Raw genomic sequence first — 21,990 nt, forward strand, 5'->3', positions numbered from 1 at the left:
TCCTGATTTTGGCTGCAAAATACTGCCTAAAAATTAGCCGAACGTATAATAAATTTAAATTTAATGTATTTAAAATTGTTCTTTTTTTTCTCAAGCTAGATTTTTACCAATATGGGTTTGAAATCCACGTCACAGGGGGGGGCTGGGGGGGGGGGGGTGTGCAGTGTGCGATCACTTGACTCTAAAGACGTGCGATGGATAGCCACACAAAGCGGCTGAGACTCCAAGGAATAAAGCTAAACCACGGCATGTCACAATGAAAATTCATCTACTCAGAGTCTATGCCTTAGATTTTTGGTATAAGTTTTCTTACACAAATCTACTACAGATTTTTCAGGTGGAAAGTCATTCAATGTATGAAAACCCTCTGCAAATTAAATATTTTGTTAAAAAGTCACAAAAAAAGGCTGTAACATGAAAAAACACATTTTATTGCACTTAAGTTATAAGAAAATAAAATTTCTAAGTGAATCAAACCATAGACACAATCCCTTTAAACATTGTTTTCCTCCATCACATCATGTTGTTACAGAACTGTAAAATGAACAAAATGGAATCTGATTATTTTAAAACCAGACTATAAATAATAAAACAAAAAAATATAGGATGAGGAGGAACAAAAAAAAAAGTCTAAGGAAAAAAAAAAAAAAGTCAAAGGTCGCATAGGATACAGTGTTAAACCACTTTTCACAGTTCAGCTTGAGTTGTGACTCCTGGAACATGAGGCAAATTATTTGACAATTGTATATGGTATTTGCACGTGAAGCTCGCACTGCAAAAAAAACAAACAAAAAACCCTCTTTTGCCTTCTGCTTCATTAGTCAAATTGCCCTGTTTATTGTAACAGCTGTTTTCCCCCAAAATACTGTCATTTATTGAGTCCGATCAGTTGTGTTTTTGTCAGTTGTGTTATGTAATTCTTTTTTTTTTTTTATGTTTTTTTTCTTTTTTTTAACATTCACCACAGCCTCACAACAAAAAGTTCCCAACAGAACAGGCTACAACACCTCTGTTCTAAGGAATGTGTTTACATGTTGCCCAAAAACAAGAAAATAAGCTTTACACACTCAAATCTTTTTTCTTTGCAAGCAAACTTCACTCTAAATTGTCTGAAACTGTCCCACTTTCGGCCTCTTAGAGGCACAGCGGGTTCAGATTTCAGTGGCAAAAGTCTTTTTTTTCTGTATCCAAACTAGAAGAAATTTGGAATTCAGTCTGGGACTAAAACGTCACAGCAGTAAAATAATAATAAAAAAAAAAAATTTGCTTTTTTTTTCTCTCCTTTCATTTAGCAGCATAAATATGTTTGGCCACTGGGAATACAGTACAGCTGTGGGACAACAATCCCATATAGAAAAGACCTACTTGCTAGCACCAGCATCAAGATTTGGATCCATCTGAGAACGTAAAGACAAGCTTGTCACCCCAGAGCAACAGACACATTGAAACATTTAGATGGAAGCAACAATAAGTCGAGAAATAGAGGCTAATACTGTGATTGATTGACATTGGCAACAGTTCGCAAAAAAAAAGTGATAAAACCGTACAAAGGAAAAAAATAAAAAAAATTCACAGTTATTTCTTTTCAGCATTTCAAAAACCAGAAAATGACTTTGTTGCAAATGCTCTCTCTTGAAGTCAGCCAGTAATCTGTAAAGCGTGTCGTAAGGGTCTAGCTTATAGGGGAGCCCAGCTACTGGGCTGCCCCGCGACCACCTGGAGACTGCTAGAAATAATTGCACCTGGTTTCATTTTGAGAGTCCTCCTTTTTGCAAAAGAAAAAGGTAGCCCACATCAAAACGTGAAGTCATGTGACAAGAGGTCTTCTTATCCACCATGCGTAGGTCTTTGCCATCTGATGTCCCAAGCCGAAATCCTGCTTTGCCAAGGCCAATGGATATTTTTGGAGGGAAGGACTGGGTGGGAGGCAGAAAAAGGGGAATTATGCAGTCTAGAAATCTGGACAATAAGTTTCCCAGCCTTCACTTCATGTCCACATCAAAGTCCAGGACCAGCAGCTTCGTCTCCTCAGTCCCATTTCTGCTTCCGACAGCACAGACAAGCTTGGTGTTAGAGGCTCGAATCCGCCACACGACCCCTCCACTTCCACCACTTTCTAATGTGACTAGGTTCCGAATAAATTCCCCTGTTTTCAAGTCCCATAGTTTTACAGTCCCGTCATCGGAGCTGGTTATTACAAAATTCTTGTTGAACTGTAAACACGTCACAGCGCTTTGATGTTTGTTGGGGCCTACAGGAAAAAAAGGGCATCACATTAATCCTTTACGATACTTAAAATCATACATAAAAAACAGCCACTATACAAATCTATCACTGGAAATTAAAGGGGGTATCCAGCGCTACAAGAACACGGCAACTTTTGCACCGCTCTTTTCTCCAGATTGGGTGGGGTTTTAAACTCAGATCCATTGAAGTGAATGGAGCTTAATTGCAAACCACACCTGACCTTGAGACAACAGTAGGGCAAACGTGGCCATGTTTTTGTAGCGCTGGATACCCCCTTTGAAGGGTCAACCTGTGCTCGATCACAGGAAGCGCCTGTATTGCGCCTGGACCACCAGTCAGGTGATGGAAGAGGAGCGAGGCGGGAAAAGTGGAGGAGAATGTGGGCAATGGCCTCAATCAGCTCATTTACATATCACATAATTATTAAAGATGAACAGATATCGAGCACGCACAGGTTTGTCCAAACCAGAGCGTGCAGCATTCGTTTACCAGTGGCTGAGAAACTTGGATGCAGCCCTAAAGAGTCCTTTAAAACATGGATACAGCATATGGCTCTATCCATGTTTACCTTCTGAACCTCTCCAACCACCAATAAGCAAATTCCCCACACTCAGACGAACCAGAGCGTGCTGGACTACAGTCCCCTTGGTTTACATCAATAAAAGGTATGACCACCCATGTATAGTTTAACCCCTAAAGCCCCTTCACACGTCTGTCAGTTTTTACTGTCAGAAAATCCTGATCAGGAGGCCTCAAAAGGCTTCAAGAAACAATCAGGATTTTCTGACAGTAATCAGTCTTTACCTTCAAGAAACCATCAGGAGTGCCTTCAGCATTTCCTGAGGTGCCATAGACTTCTATGGGGGCATCCGGTTCAGGACCGGTTCTATAATTTCCTGACCTATTTTCCTGAAGGGAAGTAGTAGTTATAGGATCTGCGGTATGATGCACAGATATATCAGAAGGTATCGCTGGCCGCAGGTCTAACAGCTCTGACTCCTTCATAAACCAAGTCCACAATGGCATTTATAACATGACAAGTCAGAAACTTTAGTACGCTGGATATTCTAATTCTATAAAAGAAAACATTGATTTCATATGATGAATGAACCCGGCTCTAACAGGCTATTAACAGGAAAAGCATGAAAATAATGTAAGCAAAGCAAGGCCGCACACTACACAGAACAGAAGGGGCCATTACAGATAAAGGTAGAAAGCAGAACATAAAAACAAAAAAAACAAACAAAAGAAAAATGATAGAATGACATATCTAGAATCAGTTCCTGTGGCTCCTCGGGGCTTCCCAGCACCTTACAGGAGCCACTGACTATATGCCGTCTAGTTAGATCAATCAGCTGCGCACAACGTATTTCCTCTCCTAGGACTGGATACAGAAGAGGCTGGAAGATGAGGGAGATTTTTATTTTCCAATAGTTTTATCCTAGACGTCTGCTATAAAACCTAATCTGTCTATTATGTTAATGCTCCTTCCACAGCAGACACGTATCACTGGGTTTTCTAGAGCGTGAACACATCTGACATCTCCAAACACAAACTATTTTATACATTTAATATATAAACCTGTTTCAGCTTTGTGAACCGAATGCTGCGCTTTGTGCAGCTAAATATGAGCAGAAAATTACTACATAGAGAATAATAAATCACCTGATTGGCCATTACAATGGCCACGTGTCCCATCCAGCTCCCATTGGCAGCTTTACATTAGGAGGAGGCCTTACAGAGCATTACCTGAGCAGTGACAGAGACCATGTGTCCCATCCGGCTCCCGTCGGCGGCTTTACATTAAGAGGAGACCATTACCTGAGCAGTGACAGAACGCTTCTTACCTTGCAATGTCTGTAAACACTGTCCCGTCTTAATGTCCCATATTTTAACAGTAGAATCTGCGTTTCCAGACACGAGGATGTTGTCCTTTAGTTCCATACCACTGGTTAGTGACTGGTGCCCAGTAAGAGTGTGGATACAATTCCCAGTCTCCACATCCCAGACTCTGATTGAGGTATCCAAAGATCCACTGACAACATGGATGCCATCAAACTGCAGGGGAAAAAAAACCATCTCAGTTAAACTAAAATACGCAGAACCGTCCTATCATCTCCAGCTATGCGGGGGAGGATCTTAAAGTGAAAATATCCCCAGGATTTTATTTCATTTGTGAGCTGGGCCCACGTCAGTAGGCAGAAGGGGGGGGGGGGGGGGGCAGGCTGAGCTGTGAGTATCACCTAGTAAGCCTGATCCCACCTTCCCCATATACTGTTTCACTATTCACTGTAATCCTGTCCGTACATTAAGGAAGAAATTGCTGTAAAGTTATTGATACAGAACAGGAAGCATCGGCCTATTATTAGGCTCAGTAGCCATATTTATTTTATAGTAATATAGGTAGTAAAATGGAAACCTAGAAAAATCATCACCAAACCATAAATAAGTATATACTAAGGGGTACTCCGGGCTATGTACATTTTCAGTGTACGGCCGTGGAGGGGGTGGATACAGAAGCCGCCGGTCACTTACCTCCCCGGTTCCAGCGCTGGGTCCCGGATTGCGCCACCCCATTCTCCCATCCCGCTTCCTGGTCTGAGCTGCGGCTTGAGACGTGACGTCTCAAGGCAGCTCAGCCATTTAGTGGTCGTAGCAGGGTCCCACCTTGGCCGCTAAATGGCCGAGCTGCATTGAGACGTCACGTCTCAAGCCGCAGCTCAGACCAGGAATCGTCAGCTGGATGGGAGAACGGGGCGGTGCAATCCGGGACCTGGGGAGGTAAGTGACCCGCGGCTTCTATATCCACCCCCTCGACGGCCGTGCACATAAAAAACACATTGCCCGAGTACCTCTTTAAGGTTGGGGTCACAGTTTCCATCTCGCTGTGTATATGGTAAATGCTAAAAATAATATGTTAACCTAGCCAAACATTTCTTATAACACTTCCCTTCCTGTATGTGAGGTGGACAATGTCATCTAGGTGGAGCTTCATGGCAGTCGGGCCCACTCTCCCTAGAGGGCCTGCAGTCGTCCCGCCCCTCTTCTGCTGTGAGGTCTCGCCCCTTTTCTGCCATGAGGCCCTGCCTTGATGACACCGTACACTAATGAAATAAAGCGGTTTTAGAGCAGAAAAAAAGACGCAGACAAGTTTTACACAGATATCTCTCAAATCTGCAGCATCTAAGTTTGTGGGCGTTGAAGAGAACAGATCATAGAGTATGCGCCAGAAATGTATGGTATATTCTGGAGAATATGATGCATGTTGTAGCCTCCAACAAATCAGACACAACGCTCACGTTTCATCCCCTTCCTCATACTATGTGTGCACTAACTGAATATCCTGGCAGGAGGCGTTACAATGCTACACAGGCTGCGATCGTTCAATCCGAGACCAAACCCCTAATGCATCTTCTGCCTCGGTGACAACACTTTCTATATATTTGAAATAAAACTGAATAATTCAGAAGGTTCAGGAAAGATTAGTATAAGCTGCTAGAATCCTTGTATCATAACCTGCAACCTAAAAGGTCATCAATATTTCAGGAGAAAAAGTAACACGTACATGTCACACATTAAGAATACACGAGGGCTTCTCATGGTTCACATCTAACAATATCATACTTTCTACAATGGCCTACACAACACTGCGAGAATGCGATGCCAACCCAATGTGCCATCATGGATTATGCAGTGCCAATCCAATGTGCCATCATGGAGCATGCAATGCCAACCTAATGTGCCATCATGGATTATGCAGTGTCAATCCAATGTGCCATCATGGAGCATGCAATGCCAACCCAATGTGCCATCATGGATTATGCAGTGTCAATCCAATGTGCCATCATGGAGCATGCAATGCCAACCCAATGTGCCATCATGGATTATGCAGTGCCAACCCAATGTGCCATAACAAAGCATGCAGTGCCAATCAAACGTGCTATAAGGAAGCATGCAGTGCCAACCCAATGTGCCATAATGAAGCATGCAGTGCCCACCCAATGGGCCATAATAGAGTATGCAGTGCCAACCCAATGTGCCATAATGAAGCATGCAGTACCAACCCAATGTGCTATAATGAAGCATGCAGTGCCCACCCAATGGGCCATAATAGAGTATGCAATGCCAACCATATGTGCCATAATGGAGCATGTAGCGCCAATCCAATGTGCCATATGGAGCATGTAATGCCAATCCAATGTGCCATCATGGCCTTTTTCACGAAGCCCACCCTTCTTTGTAGAACGTGTTTTTCTCTCTGCGTGTCACACACAAGACTAGACGTGTTTATACCAAATACATCCATAATGAAAAGTAACATGACCTGTGACGCAAAAAGGCACGCTCCCCTGTTTCTCCAGAATGTTAAATTAAATTAGGTCACAAATATCCAGTGTAGAGTAATGTGATGGAAAGGCTGCAGATAATCAGTGACCTACAATGGTGCAGCCAATCACTTGAAGAAATCAGCTGTTCTCTCTACCCAGAGGGCATCTGTGCAGACAGAGGGAAGAGAGTCTGACGCTAAGGGTGCAGTGTAATGAGCTAGAAGCAGAGTAAATACAAATCTGGATGCCATCTGACCTACATACATCCCTAATAAAATACATACACAGCTCCAAAAGATTTCTTTGCAGACACAATTTCTGATAGAATTAGGAAGCTCTGCAATAAAGAATTAGGAAGATCTGCAATAAACAAAAGCAGTTCCCACAAAGTGGTGTCTTACCTGTAACGAATAGACTCGGTTTGTATGGCCTTGCAGTGTGTGTAAACAGGTTTCGGTCTCTGGATCCCAGACTTTCACCATGAAATCATAAGCCCCGCTAACCACTCTCCGTCCGTCATACTGAACACAGCGGACAGCTGCAACGTGCCCCATAAGAACATGTAAGCACTGTCCTGTCTCTATATCCCAGACTCGAAGTGTGGCATCTCTGGACCCACTTACTACCCTGTTGGTGGAATTGAAAAACAATACATTAAATATTCAATGTAAAATTGGTAACCAGATGATTCTTAATGCTGGGTTGCAAACCATTATAGGGGTAAATTCACACGGACGGACGCAGCGGATTTTATGGTGCAAATTTGCAGCAAAATCTGCTGCGGGTCCAATGGCGATTACTTTCAATGAGGATACATACACGCAGTATGTATCCTCATTGAAAGTAATCGGCATAGGATCCGCAGCAGATTTCGTAGAGAATTCGCAGCGTAAAATCTGCTGTGGATCCGTCCGTGTGAATTTACCCTAGAGGTGATTATTTACTCTTTATGGCAAAATAAATTCTGTGTAAAGGCTAGCTAGAAGTCTGAACCGCAATGCTACTATCTGCCCCTTTATTTTTGATTCTGCATAGGGATGGTGTGTGGGTTCAGATCTGAAGATTGCTCATCTGCAAATGGCGGGATTGGCGGACTGCTCCTTAATGTTTACAGTGATAAACCACCCGTGTCTGATGCGTCCAGTAAAACATGTAAAACCTGCATTTTGGGGTCTGAAGGAGTAATTGTAGGCAGGAATCTTGCTTTGCGGCTATTGCTCACAGACCATTAATACATCATACAGCTCTCATAGTACATTCCTTGGTAAAGGTTAATGGCGGCCATAAGGGAGTAGAATGAGATAATAAATGCATTTATGACTCTTGTAATACAGAATGTAGCCAGTTCTGACCTTTTTTCATGTAGATGCATGCAGCGCACAGTGGAGGTATGTCCGTAAAGAGTGTGTATACATTCCCCAGTCTCCGCATTCCAGACCTTTAACGTCCTGTCTGTGGATCCGCTGATGATTATGTTATCTCTCATCTGAGATGACCAGACTCCACCCGTATGACCAACAAGAGTTCGAAGACACTGCAAGGAGATCATCAGGGTTTAGAAAACACATCTGAGACACAATTAGGAGTCAGAGTCCAAGGTAAGAGCAAAACCGTGACCAGTTGGGATTACAACGGCTACATCATGGAATACAATAGAACAGGAAACCAGTCATCCAATAATCTGTGGATTAGGGCTGGGCGATTAATCAAATTAATTCGCCCAGAAAGTTAGAATCGATTAGATTTTTTCTGAAAATCGTAAATTCAGCACAGACTGCTGCTCCTTCTGCTGCAATCCCTGCCGCCTCCTCCACAAACCAGGGACCTGCACGTGTGCCAGGAAGAGAGCGGGACGCAGCTCAGCGCGGCTCTGCCGTGTAAGGGGCGGGGACAGGTCAGCCGCGGCTCTGTGGAGAGGCTGGAGCCGCCGGTGCCGCATCTCTCCTGACTGCCGGCCCTGCACCTCGCCGCACCTGCCTTAGTCCCCCTCAGCTGCCCCATACCCCCTTAGTGACCCCCAGTCTGCCCCATACCCCCTCAGTGACCCCCAGTCTGCCCCATACCCCCTCAGTGACCCCCAGTCTGCCCCATACCCCCTCAGTGACCCCCAGTCTGCCCCATACCCCCTCAGTGACCCCCAGTCTGCCTCATACCTCCTCAGTGACCCCCAGTCTCCCCCATAACCCCCAGTCTCCCCCATACCCCTCAGTGACCCCCAGTCTGCCCCATACCTCCTCAGTCTGCCCCTTACCCCCCAGTGACCCTCAGTCTGCCCCTTACCCCCCAGTGACCCCCAGTCTGCCCCATACCCCTCAGTGACCCCCACTCTGCCCCATACCCCCTCAGTGACCCCCAGTCTGCCTCATACCTCCTCAGTGACCCCCAGTCTCCCCCATAACCCCTCAGTGACCCCCAGTCTCCCCCATACCCCTCAGTGACCCCCAGTCTGCCCCATACCTCCTCAGTCTGCCCCTTACCCCCCAGTGACCCCCAGTCTGCCCCATACCCCTCAGTGACCCCCACTCTGCCCCATACCCCCTCAGTGACCCCCAGTCTGCCCCATACCTCCTCAGTCTGCCCCATACCCCCCCAGTCTGCCCCATACCCCCCAGTGACCCCCAGTCTGCCCCATACCCCCTCAGTGACCCCTAGTCTGCCTCAGTCCCCCTTAGCTGCCTCAGCCCCCCCAGTCCCCCTAATCTATTCCTGTACTACCACACCCCTCATCTTTACCTGTACTACGACACCCCTTATCCACTAAACCCCCACTATTACACCCTACCTAGATGGAGGCACATAGAAGATCTCCTAAACTATACAGTATGGGGGCACAGAGTACATAGGGCACATATTTGGAAAAACTACTTATATGGGACACAGAGGGGGCTTGTCTACTACATGGGGGCACAGGAGGAGCACTGTTACATTGGGAAGCAATACAGTTGTCTCAAACGTTAATAAAATAGTATCTGATGCTGCAGGGAGAAAAATGTCCTGTTTATTTAGCAAAAAATAAATAAATAAAAAAAATCGAGAATTAAATAGAGAATCGTCCAAAAATAATTTTTTTTTTTAATCGAGATTTTATTTATTGCCCATATCACCCAGCCCTACTGTGGATCAAACCCAGCGCAAAACCAATGAGAAGACTGTGGTCCTTGCTGGCTCCAGAAAATATGGCCGAACTTACTGAAATCTGTTCTCTTCAGTGAGATTTAGCAACATGGTCCAACCAATAAGTCCAAATAATGTGTAACATAGTACAATATGCAGGGGACAATACATAAATGGAGCTGCAGGTATACTGGGCTATGTACACTGGGATAGAGACAGTAATATTGTACGGAGAAGAAAATGCAGCTGAAGACTTAAGATGGCGGCGTTTGGCTCCAATGGGATCAGGCTGATATAGAGCACACAGACTGAAGTCACCCTGACATATGACTAGGTTACGAGCTGTGGTATAAAACCATTGCTGTTACACAGCACGACCATGATATCAGTCTGCTATACATTACCATATTATGAAATATCACAAGAGCGGGTGACTCACAATGAGGCTGTGGAAGCCACACCGTATGATCTTCTAGCCGTTCTTTGATTTGTAAAGCCTCTTATGGTAACTGAGAGTACGACTACATGTACCAGACTAGGTGCAGACGGCAGTGATTCATAGTTTTATCATGTTTGTTGAAATCTGACTTGTTACGGCCCAAGGCTCTGCATTTCTGTCTTTGTTCTCTTGTCAAGCTGAATCATGCAGGCATTGAACAACATGAAGAATATTCAATGATATGTAGCAACACTCATACGCCGAGCACACGAAAACTCCAAAATGCTATAACCAAGGATTCCCCAGAACGACAAGCGGCCAAGTAATAGATAAACAATTACAAGATTATCTGGAAATCCATATAAGTCAATAGGGGTCCTATAGAAAACAATCCAACAAGTCAGGTGTCCTCAGCAAATGTGCAGGTGAATGGACGGCCTCCTGGACCGGTCAGGCCCCAACTCGGGCTCCATGTTAAAAGGAATAAGATATGGGGAAAACATCCCCATCTCTACCATGATGTAACATTGCTGGAAGCAGCTGGCACAGGTCATCTGATAGAGATGATGGGTTCGGTTGTATTACTAAGGTGTTTCTCTTGCATCGATAAACAAGGGTTTTCAGTATTAGCGTTAGAGGAGGGACGATGAAACAATCTCATAAAGCCGTATTGAGACATCACCCAATGAAAGCATCCGGGCTTTGCTTCATGGGAAAAGCTTGCATCGAAGAATGTGGACAGACAGGGAGTGGTTGTGCTGCGTATCTCCTCAAGGCACAAGGAAGCCGCCTTTAAATGCCTAGTGCTACAGGCTGGTAGAAGAAAGTGGACGTCTCGTAGAGCCCGATCAACAGCGGCTGACTCACATAACACAGACACATTAAACCAGCAGCACGATGAAACAAGATGGAGAAGATGTTCCCGGCCTGCACGGTGCGGCGACTGCTATAGTCAGGGAGGAATACTGCAGGTCCCCACAGGTGCTGGAGGATTGGACTGAAGGAACTTAGCAGGGTTGTTGTGTAGGTTTTGGTGTAAAACTCTCCCATTTTTGAGCACATGCTCATTTACACAACACTTTGCTCTCAAATTTTTCGCAAAATGCAGGAAAAGTGGCAACTTGACAGCGCTGTGCAAAAATGTTCAACTGTCTTTACACTCTTATTGCGGTGGAAGCATTCTGACATTTCCCCAGAAAAGTTTGGCTACGGCTTACAAAGTGAACCAGATAACCTGTTCTGCGGCTCCCCCTCCCAAAGTCTCCCCAATAAAATACTGAGGCTGGCCACCTTACCTACTGCTGCAAAACAACAGTGGGAAAGGGGAACACAATCAAGAATATTGCCAAAGACTGCATCCAAGACAGAGAAAAAGAAGAAGAGAACAAGAATATGAAGACCAAATGTTTCGGCATCAATAGTGAATAATAAAGAATAGAAATAATGGTAAAATCAATGAGGTAGCAGAGGAACTCACCTTTCCAGTAACGGCCGACCACACTTTTAAAGTGTTATCATCAGAACCGCTGACTATTCGGTTACCACAAAACTGGAGACAAGTAATCACATGATCATCGTGACCTTTGAGCACCTGGAAAACAAGAAGGAAAGACATCTATGTATTAATACATGGCTTCCATTTAGTATAGTGGTAAAAGACCTCAACAAAAATGGCTTCAAATAGTACCATAGTGCAGACAAGAGGTGATTGTAAGGAGAGCTAAGACAGACAGCTACGTGGATAGAATGGGACAGGCTCTCCCGATACAGGATATCACTAAACTATTGATAAATTATACGTCATATATAAAACTAGTAGCAATGGCGGGGCGATGATTTCCATCCTACACATACAACCAACCTTTGGGGATTTCAGTTCTCCTCGCCGCCAGTTTGTATCGATCCTGTGCTGTCTAATATAAGCGCTTTTCCACGGACTGTGAGTGAAACCAGGTTTTGATATTTTTCTTCTTTTTTCTTCTTTCTTCTTTTTTTCTTCATTGATACCTGGAGAAAACACACAGCCGTTTTATGCCCTGTATCTCTTTACCATAAGATGCCCCCCCCCCCCCCCCCAGGTTTAGACAACTAAAAACAAGAAAATAAAATACTTTATACTAAATCATTCTTCTCAGGAGGTCTAAGGAGGTGGAGGGGTCAATGTCACTAACTCTGGTGGTCTAGGGGTTAATAGTCAGGTCCGGTTTGCTCAGTGTCATCATGTTTTGACCACTGACACAGACTGCACTGGTGCATGTAGCTACAAGGTTAGTTTTCCATGTGGCTGGTTCTACACAAACGTAATATGGCTGCATCCCTGAGTCTATTACAACCATGAGAACCTGGGCTTAACGTGTTACTGTTGTTTAAAATAAAAAAAATTTATATGTCATAGTGACATTGCTCAAAGTCTAGGTGCTCAGACCTGACCAATCACTAAACAAGCAGGGAGAAGCACTCAGCTCAGCCCTTCTTTCCGTGCTGTCCATAGAATCTCCTGCAGGGAGTAGAAAAGTTATCAGCTGAGCTCTTCTCTCTGCTTATTCTAGCGATCTTTGGGGTCCCAGTACCAGACCCCCAACTGATCAAAACTTTGGACAGGTCTCTATAACATGTCAAAAGTTTATTGCAATTAATCTGACCTATAATCAGTAGCCGTCGGGCGCGCATTGCTACGTGTGATAGTGATGTGTGACCACGGCTGATGACAGTGTTAAGAAAATAATAACGTTTATATATTACCTCTCCACACTCCTGGCGTCTCCCGGTCTTCTCCCGACTGCCGCCAGTGTAACTTCAGAGTGGTCTATGAAGTGACAGGCCGCTCAGCCGAACACTGGACGGGACTGCTCCGAAGTTACACTGGAGACTGCAGGGAGCGTGGAGAACACACAGGGAGCGTGGAAAGGTAACTATAGACTTTATTATTACACTTTTAAAGCAAGGGCTGCACAGACATTTCTAACTATATATATATATATATATATATATATATATATATATATATATATATATATAGACATTATATATTGCCCTTGCTGCACGATACAGCGTTTGTTTACTATATTAATTGGGCTGGGTTACATGGGCCTTAGTTTGAACATAGGACATTTACTTGTGGGAGGCTGGATGCAATCACATTCAGCTTCCTCTCCTGCCTGCCACCGATTGCATAGATCAGAACCTGTCGGAAGGAGGGAGAGGACTGTACAAGTGAATAGCTTCACAGGTCTGTCAGTGTTCAAGCATATTGCTGAATCAGCAATTCATCTGACAACTAGGGAAGCAGTCAGGGTGGTCTGACATGGTCAGGGAGGTCTGACTGCAGAATGTGAGACACCGGTGCTTCTAGTAAGATGCTTTCTTGTGGGAAACGGCATTTTATAGTCTGAAAAATATGCTATATTCTGCCAACAAAAGAAAATCTATTCCTAATGGCCCCTACCATCCTCTTTGCATTTTTCTCTCCACAAAAGGTTATCTTCAGCTAGTATTCTCCAGTACCGACAAGTCTGTGCTGCTTGGAGAAGATCCTTGGGTTCAAGAAATGAAAGAACGTACAACGCCAACTGGAAAACAAACGTTCGTAGAGCAGTTAAAGCCAAGCAAGAAAACATGTAACATCACATAACGCTGGCATGTATGTAGCGGGAGTTACTCTTGGCTCATACTAACATAACATATCCACATAGGCCAAGAGCGTCAAGAGTGTCCTTCTGGCATCTTCCAGACAGGTAAATGTTAGTAGACCAGTCTATTTCCAGCATGGACTGACTGGTGCACTTCTCCATACAGGAGTATATGGTGGTAGTATAGGTCGTGGTGCACATGCTGAAAATAAAAATGATGTGAACAGAGCCTTAGGCTAGATTCCCTGTAGCTATGGACAGCACCATGGACGCGCATCTGTAGCCGTCCGCAACCCCCTGACCCATTCGTTAGAGAATGATGATCCGCACCAGGACTTGTCAGTATTTTTTGCGACACGGATCACAGGTACTGGCATGTGAACGGGGCAATTCAAATGAATGGGTCAGCAGTCTACGGATGTGTGAATGAAGTCTTACTGTGCAGTTACATAGATAGGCTCTACCCAAACTACTGTGAAAGGTTCCGCCAGCAGTTCTGTGAAAATTGACAGGAAGGAAATTCTTCTAATCTAAATGACGGACACCATAAAAGAAACTTATTAACCGTCAATGAGGTCTAGCGGGCTCAGCAGCTGTCTGGAACTGCCATTATGGTCTCCATTGTAAAAGAAGCCATGATAGTGGTCTAAACAACAACAACAACAACAACAACAACGCTTTTGCCATGTTGTTGTTGATCAAAATTTAAAAAAAAGAAAAAGAAAAAGAAAAAAAAAAGGAATGTGTATTTTCTTAACTTCCCGATACAGCATGTTTCTTGCATCTCCCCCTTCCCCCACGTTGTAGATACATGGGTTTCAGTATTGCAGCATGGTGTGGTGCCAGATTGCACCTAACAGCTGGCTCTGGTAAATGAGACACATCAAATCAGGAAGGAAATGACTTATTTCTGAGTGTAGTTCTCTAAAGACGCAGGCTTCCAATGGATTACATTAAACCGCCTCTGGAAAATCCTCTTAATACATTAAAACATCCCTAGACCGATAATTGTACATGGATATCAGGACTGGAACACATGGGGTTAAAAAAAAACAAAGGAAAAAAAAAAGTCACTTCGAAAAACATCTGCTGGGTATCAGCCAGTGACTTTAAGATTTACAGACACAATGTATGTGAGTGGGGACGGGATTCATCTGGGCTACTATTACTTTTACACAGGGGAAGAATGAATATCTACCCTTCATGGAAAGTTATTTGTGAGGTGGAAGAGAAGGTCCCAGAGGTGCACAGGGTCACATCCTTGCCATGGGTCACCAACATAACACAGTGGTAAACTGAGAAATCGGAAGATTAATCAGACATTGGATGGTCGGTGCCATGGAGTCAAAGTATCGTATGTCAGAAAGTTAGTGAATGTGACACATGTTCCCGGGGGAAGGACAGTGATACATAGGGGGCATGAAAAGCGACAGCGTTCTAGTATAAGGGAAGGTTCCCTCCTCATAACACAGAGCAGATCCCACCCAGCACCATCCTATCCCCCTGGCAGAGCAGAGTTGACCTGTTTGTTCTAGCAGATGGCAAATTCACACAAAACTTCACAAAACTCAAAAAACTAGTAAAAAAAAAAAATCCTATCTTTAATAAAATTAAAATGCTTAGCTGTGAAGTTGCACATTGTGACAGAGCTAGGTCCCCACATCTGCTCAGCTAGCCACACGGGTGACCTGCCAGTGACAGGCTAAGAAGACATTTGCTGAAAGTTATAGCGGCATGAGATCAGGGCAGGTGAGTATGTATGCGTTATCATTTTTATTGCACTAATTAAAATGCACCAGGTTTAAAGAGACTGTCACAGCAGGTTATGGCGTCCTATCTCAGGGTGGAGTAGACTAGTGACAGAGAAGGTGAATAGAACGATGTATCACTTACATTGTTCTGTACAGCTGATCCAGAGATCTCCTCCTGAATAACACGGACAATAAGTAGTCCTCTCCATAATGTGCATGAGCCCAGTAGTCCTGGATATTCATGAGAAGCAGAAAACTCCGACCACCAGCTGCTGATTGGCAGTTATGTATCCATGCTGTGTATAGGCAGTCACCTGTCAATCAGCAGCTGGAGGGCGGGGGGAGGGGTGCAGGAAGAATCCTATTCTCCTGCATATTAGGAGAACAGCAGAACAGAATAAAGTAAGTAATACACCGATGTGTTCAGCATTTCTGAAACTAATGTATCCTGCCCTCATTTAAGGTGGAATAAAGCTAGTGACAGATTGCCTTTAAAATGACATTTTGACCATTGGTATATCCCCTAATAGAACAAGCCATGTATGAAATTGAAGACATCTTGAGTTACTATTTAAGCATACCTTCAGAGGAAGCCATATACAATCTATGTGTTGGCATACTTTGGTTATATGTATTTATTATCCTATTTTGTTAGGTTCATATTCTTTATACATTCACGTTTTATGTCTGAGACAGTCTGCACTTTCAATCAATGGTTTATATCAGGGATGGGGAACCTTCACTTTGGCTGTCCAGGCATGATGGGAATTGTAGTTTTGTAACAGCTGGAGGACTGAAGGTTTCCCATCCTTGGTGTATATTCTGCCCATGTAACCCAAGTACTGTGGTGATACCCTCTGTATGCGGAGATCTTAGTGCCCCCCCCTCCCCCTCATCTTTCGAAAACATTTTTAAAAAATATATATTTGTATCATATGAAAATCAATAAAGGTTTAGAAATCTGTGCATGAAGGGGATCTTTGTTGTAGGTTTCCCTCCTGAGGTAGAGTAATACAGCCAAGTGAATAAAGCCTGAGAAATGGATAGGAAGAGTTTTCATTAATCCAAGGGACAAGGACAACTGAGGGACGGGGACAACCGAGGGACGGGGACAACCGAGGGACGGGGACAACCGAGGGACGGGGACAACCGAGGGACAGGGACAACCGAGGGTCTTCTGCTAAGAAGGGATTTTGTGTTTAGGTGGAAACATTGTGAAGATCTGGTTAGCAGCTCCCTTCATAATCCTACTGCCTTATACTTATAATCATCAAGTCATCTACGTTACATGGCACTAACATTAAACCCCAACAAACAAAAGCCATGTAATTATATGTCTTTAACGCCTCTAATGCGATTTCACAGCCAACCTTGTAACACAATTAAAGATACCAAGATCAAGTAGTCCTCCGTGAGTATCTCCTGCCACATTAGGAAGCAAAGATCAGAAACTGCGGGCAGCATTAAGAATTCTCTTTGAGGAGGGCATCATCCGACACACAGATCTAAACAAAGAGATTATAAGAGAGCCGGCGATCTGCCACAAGAGCCGGCGATGGAGGAAAGATGCTGCTGCACAGGCGGGCATTGTCCTTTACTCAGTAATGAATGCTATATGGGGAGACAACAAGCCGCGCTGCTGAACCAGGAGCCTGCAATGCAGTGCGGATCAATGTGTTGTAGTCAGGAGACGATACGTACTATGAATCAAAGCTCCACAATGCAGCAATGCTGAGAACCTGCAGAAACCCAGCTGTCTGGATAACCACCACTCACATGGTACTATGCAGGTCCACACATACACATACAGGCCCAGATTAATCATAGGGGGTAAAATATAGACTGCTATAACCTGCCCGCAGCAGCCTATCACAGCTCACCTGCCACAGTAACCAATCATAGCTCAGCTCTCACAGCAACCAATCACAGCACAGCTCCCACAGCAGCCAATCACAGCCCAGCTCTCACAGCAGCCAATCACAGCACAGCTCACACAGCAACCAATCACAGCTCAGCTCCCACAGCAGCCAATCACAGCCCAGCTCTCACAGCAGCCAATCACAGGACAGCTCTCACAGCAACAAATCACAGCACAGCTCCCACAGCAGCCAATCACAGCTCAGCTCCCACAGCAGCCAATCACAGCACAGCCCCCACAGCAGCCAATTACAGGACAGCTCTCACAGCAGCCAATCACAGGACAGCTCTCACAGCAGCCAATCACAGGACAGCTCTCACAGCAGCCAATCACAGCACAGCTCCCACAGCAGCCAATGACAGCCCAGCTCTCACAGCAGCCAATCACAGCACAGCTCACACAGCAACCAATCACAGCTCAGCTCTCACAGCAACCAATCACAGCTCAGCTCTCACAGCAGCCAATCACAGCTCAGCTCTGGTAACATGATAGGGGAGCTGTGATTGGTTGCTGCGGGCAGTTTACACCAGTCTGTGTATATCTTGGCCGGTATGTGTATGTATGGTGATGCCGGCTGCTAAACAAGACTCCAATGGCCGAGAGTCGCTGGCATCAAGCAAGAAATGGGAATTATCAGAATTTTCACACCATAATTAGGTATAAAACGTACAATAATGTTGGATTATATTTAGAGTAATATAAAATAGGATTTCCCCTGCCCCCTATCATAACCCAAGTCTATGGGATATAATGAGTGTGGGGGCGGGGGACAGAGCAGGGCGCTGTGTGTGTGTGTGTGTGTGTGTGTGTGTGTGTGTGTGGGAGACAGCAGGGCGCTGTGTGTGTGTGTGTGGTGTGGGGGGGACAGAGCAGGGCGCTCTGTGTGTGTGGGGACAGAGCAGGGTGCTATGTGTGTGTGTGGGGGGGGGGGGGGGGAGACAGAGCAGGGTGCTGTGTGTGAGTGTGGGCAGGGGACAGAGCAGGGCGCTGGGTGTGTGTGTGGGGGGGGGGGAGGGGGAGACAGAGCAGGGCGCTGTGTGTGTGTGTGTGTGTGTGTGGGGGGGGGAGACAGAGCAGGGCGCTGTGTGTGTGTGGGGGGGGGGGGGGAGACAGAGCAGGGCGCTGTGTGTGAGTGTGGGCAGGGGACAGAGCAGGGCGCTGTGTGTGTGTGTGTGTGTGTGTGTGTGTGTGGTGATGGGGGGGAGACAGAGCAGGGTGCTGTGTGTGAGTGTGGGTAGGGGACAGAGCAGGGCACTGTGTGTGTGTGTGGGGGGGGGGGGCAGAGCAGGGTGTGTGTGTGTGGTGGGGGGAGACAGAGCAGGGTGCTGTGTGTGTGTGTGTGTGTGTGTGTGGTGGGGGGAGACAGAGCAGGGCGCTGTGTGTGTGTGGGCAGGGGACAGAGCATGGCGCTGTGTGTGTGTGTGGTGGGGGGAGACAGAGCAGGGCGCTGTGTGTGTGTGTGGGCAGGAGACAGAGCAGGGCGCTGTGTGTGTGTGTGGGCAGGAGACAGAGCAGGGCGCTGTGTGTGTGTGTGGTGGTGGTGGGGGGGGTCAGAGCAGGGCGCTGTGTGTGTGTGTAGTGGGGGGAGACAGAGCAGGGCGCTGTGTGTGTGTGTGTGGTGGGGGGAGACAGAGCAGGGCGCTGTGTGTGTGTGTAGTGGGGGGGTCAGAGCAGGGCGCTGTGTGTGTGTGTAGTGGGGGGAGACAGAGCAGGGCGCTGTGTGTGTGTGTGTGGTGGGGGGAGACAGAGCAGGGCGCTGTGTGTGTGTGTGGGCAGGGGACAGAGCAGGGCGCTGTGTGTGTGTGTGTGGTGGGGGGAGACAGAGCAGGGCGCTGTGTGTGTGTGTGTGGTGGTGGTGGGGGGGGTCAGAGCAGGGCGCTGTGTGTGTGTGTGGGCAGGAGACAGAGCAGGGCGCTGTGTGTGTGTGTGTGGTGGTGGGGGGGGGTCAGAGCAGGGCGCTGTGTGTGTGTGGGCGGGGGACAGAGCAGGGCGCTGTGTGTGTGTGTGGTGGGGGGAGACAGAGCAGGGCGCTGTGTGTGTGTGTGGGCAGGGGACAGAGCATGGCGCTGTGTGTGTGTGGGCAGGAGACAGAGCAGGGCGCTGTGTGTGTGTGTGGGCAGGAGACAGAGCAGGGCGCTGTGTGTGTGTGGTGGGGGGAGACAGAGCAGGGCGCTGTGTGTGTGTGTGTGGGCAGGAGACAGAGCAGGGCGCTGTGTGTGTGTGGGGGCAGGAGACAGAGCAGGGCGCTGTGTGTGTGTGTGGGCAGGAGACAGAGCAGGGCGCTGTGTGTGTGTGTGGGCAGGAGACAGAGCAGGGCGCTGTGTGTGTGTGTAGTGGGGGGAGACAGAGCAGGGCGCTGTGTGTGTGTGTGGTGGGGGGAGACAGAGCAGGGCGCTGTGTGTGTGTGTGGTGGGGGGAGACAGAGCAGGGCGCTGTGTGTGTGTGTGGGCAGGGGACAGAGCAGGGCGCTGTGTGTGTGTGTGGGCAGGAGACAGAGCAGGGCGCTGTGTGTGTGTGGTGGTGGTGGGGGTCAGAGCAGGGCGCTGTGTGTGTGGGCAGGAGACAGAGCAGGGCGCTGTGTGTGTGGTGAGGGGTCAGAGCAGGGCGCTGTGTGTGTGTGGTGGGGGGTCAGAGCAGGGTGCTGTGTGTGTGGTGGGGGGTCAGAGCAGGGCGCTGTGTGTGTGTGGTGGGGGGTCAGAGCAGGGCGCTGTGTGTGTGTGGTGGGGGGTCAGAGCAGGGTGCTGTGTGTGTAACAGCCAGCAGGACCCTCCACTGTCCGACGGATCTCACCTCCTTAGGCAGTAAAGAAATGAAGTCCCGCTGAAATTGAGGCTCAATAACTTGCATCATATGCTTTACTTGGGTGGGTTCACAGCTGTCGATCAGCTCATCCAGGGCGAGAAGCTTCTCCGGTCCACTCCAGCTCTGGGAAACAATGAGAAAATACACATAGATTACTAACTTGCCGCCATTTGGAAGAATCCCTAATAACAAAGAATATGGAATGTTTGGGTTAGAGTTCCTCCATAACTATGCAGGGAGTATTTGCTCCTGATTTTTAGTCAAAACACAGAAAATGTGTAAATCATGTGAAAAAATGTGGAGAATCCTCTGTAATGGTTTGGGCTGTATACAGAACATTGGATTACCCAGCTAATGGGGGCAATAGGTGGACACTTTTTTTTGTCTGCGTGTGGTGGAAAAATAAAGAATAAGGACACAGTAATCTTATCCATTACACCAGGAAGACGCTGCAAGTTTATTATTATAGTAGAGCGGTCCTGGAGGCAGGTTCCTGGTGCACACACTAAAGCCATATAGAGAATATAGAATAGAGAAGAGATTATAGAGAAAATAAAGCCATGGCTGTATATTCTCCGACCCGGAATCTGTGCATCCCTCTATTCTCTGACCCCACCAGTGTGGAGATAATAATAGGCAGCAAGGTTCACCCCATGAAGGTTGAGGTTGTAGGTAGCCAAGGAGGCGTGGCTAATGAGTGGATGGGAGGAGTTTGCTGCCCACACTCCATGGGCAAAATTTGCATATCAATAGACGTGTGATCTCTCTGTATTGGAAGCGTCAATTATCCAAACAATGGTATGCATGGACTACAGGTCAGAACTATACAGCCATGGCCTAGGGGGACTGTTAGGGTATGTTCACACTGGGGAATAGGCGAGGAACTGAAGAGAATAGTTTTCTGCTTGAAACAACTCGCCTACTAAGGGCCACATACATGACGCAAAGCTCCCCGTGTTATAGGGGATGTAAGGGCCACATACAGTACATGATGCATAGCTTCCCGTGTTATAGGGGATGTAAGGGCCACATACAGTACATGATGCATAGCTTCCCGTGTTATAGGGGATGTAAGGGCCACATACATGATCTAGCGCTAGTCCATACAACATGCCACCCGATCTGCTAAGCAGCTTATACTGAGTAATATAGTTCATACACCAAAAACCTGTTGACAAGTCCACTTCAGAAAATGAATTACTAATATTAGGAAAATTAGAGCTAAAACGATCAAGGCTGAAATATCAAATCAACTAAATCTTCCAGAATCTGCCTGATACATGTACTACTAAAATGACATTCATACACAGCATAAAGCCAATACATACGCACATATACAATACATATACAGCATAAAGCAATCACATATACAGCATAAAGCCAATACATATACACACATATACAATACATATACAGCATAAAGCCAATACATATACACACATATACAATACATATACAGCATAAAGCCAATACATACGCACATATACAATACATATACAGCATAAAGCCAATACATATACACAGATAAACATCATAAAGCCAATTAATATATACACACATATACAATACATATACAGCATAAAACCATCACATACACACACACACATATACAGCATAAAGCCAATACATATACACAGATAAACATCATAAAGCCAATTAATATATACACATATACAATACATATACACACATATACAATAAGTATACAGCATAAAGCCAACACCACTGAGGTGTTTGTAAAGAGATTTATTAGAGCAGATAT

General features: G+C 46.1%; 1 protein-coding gene across 7 annotated transcripts in view; it reads right to left on the minus strand.

Annotated features, from left to right (window-relative positions):
* Positions 1–410: 410 nt before the first annotated feature.
* FBXW7 (F-box and WD repeat domain containing 7) overlaps positions 411–21,990 on the minus strand; it is a 173,678-nt gene continuing 152,098 nt past the window's right edge. For all 7 annotated transcript variants that reach the window (XM_069978686.1, XM_069978685.1, XM_069978690.1 and 4 more), the window contains 8 exons: positions 20,217–20,351; positions 13,574–13,697; positions 11,990–12,135; positions 11,606–11,719; positions 7,928–8,109; positions 6,977–7,202; positions 4,095–4,305; positions 411–2,251 (listed from right to left, as the gene is read on the minus strand). In XM_069978686.1, the coding sequence (XP_069834787.1) occupies positions 1,983–2,251; positions 4,095–4,305; positions 6,977–7,202; positions 7,928–8,109; positions 11,606–11,719; positions 11,990–12,135; positions 13,574–13,697; positions 20,217–20,351 (1,407 nt within the window). In that variant the 3' untranslated portion in view covers positions 411–1,982. The remainder of the gene's footprint in view (positions 2,252–4,094; positions 4,306–6,976; positions 7,203–7,927; positions 8,110–11,605; positions 11,720–11,989; positions 12,136–13,573; positions 13,698–20,216; positions 20,352–21,990) is intronic.

Source organism: Dendropsophus ebraccatus, chromosome 7 (genome assembly GCF_027789765.1).
Source record: "Dendropsophus ebraccatus isolate aDenEbr1 chromosome 7, aDenEbr1.pat, whole genome shotgun sequence".
Taxonomy (NCBI): Eukaryota; Metazoa; Chordata; class Amphibia; order Anura; family Hylidae; genus Dendropsophus; species Dendropsophus ebraccatus.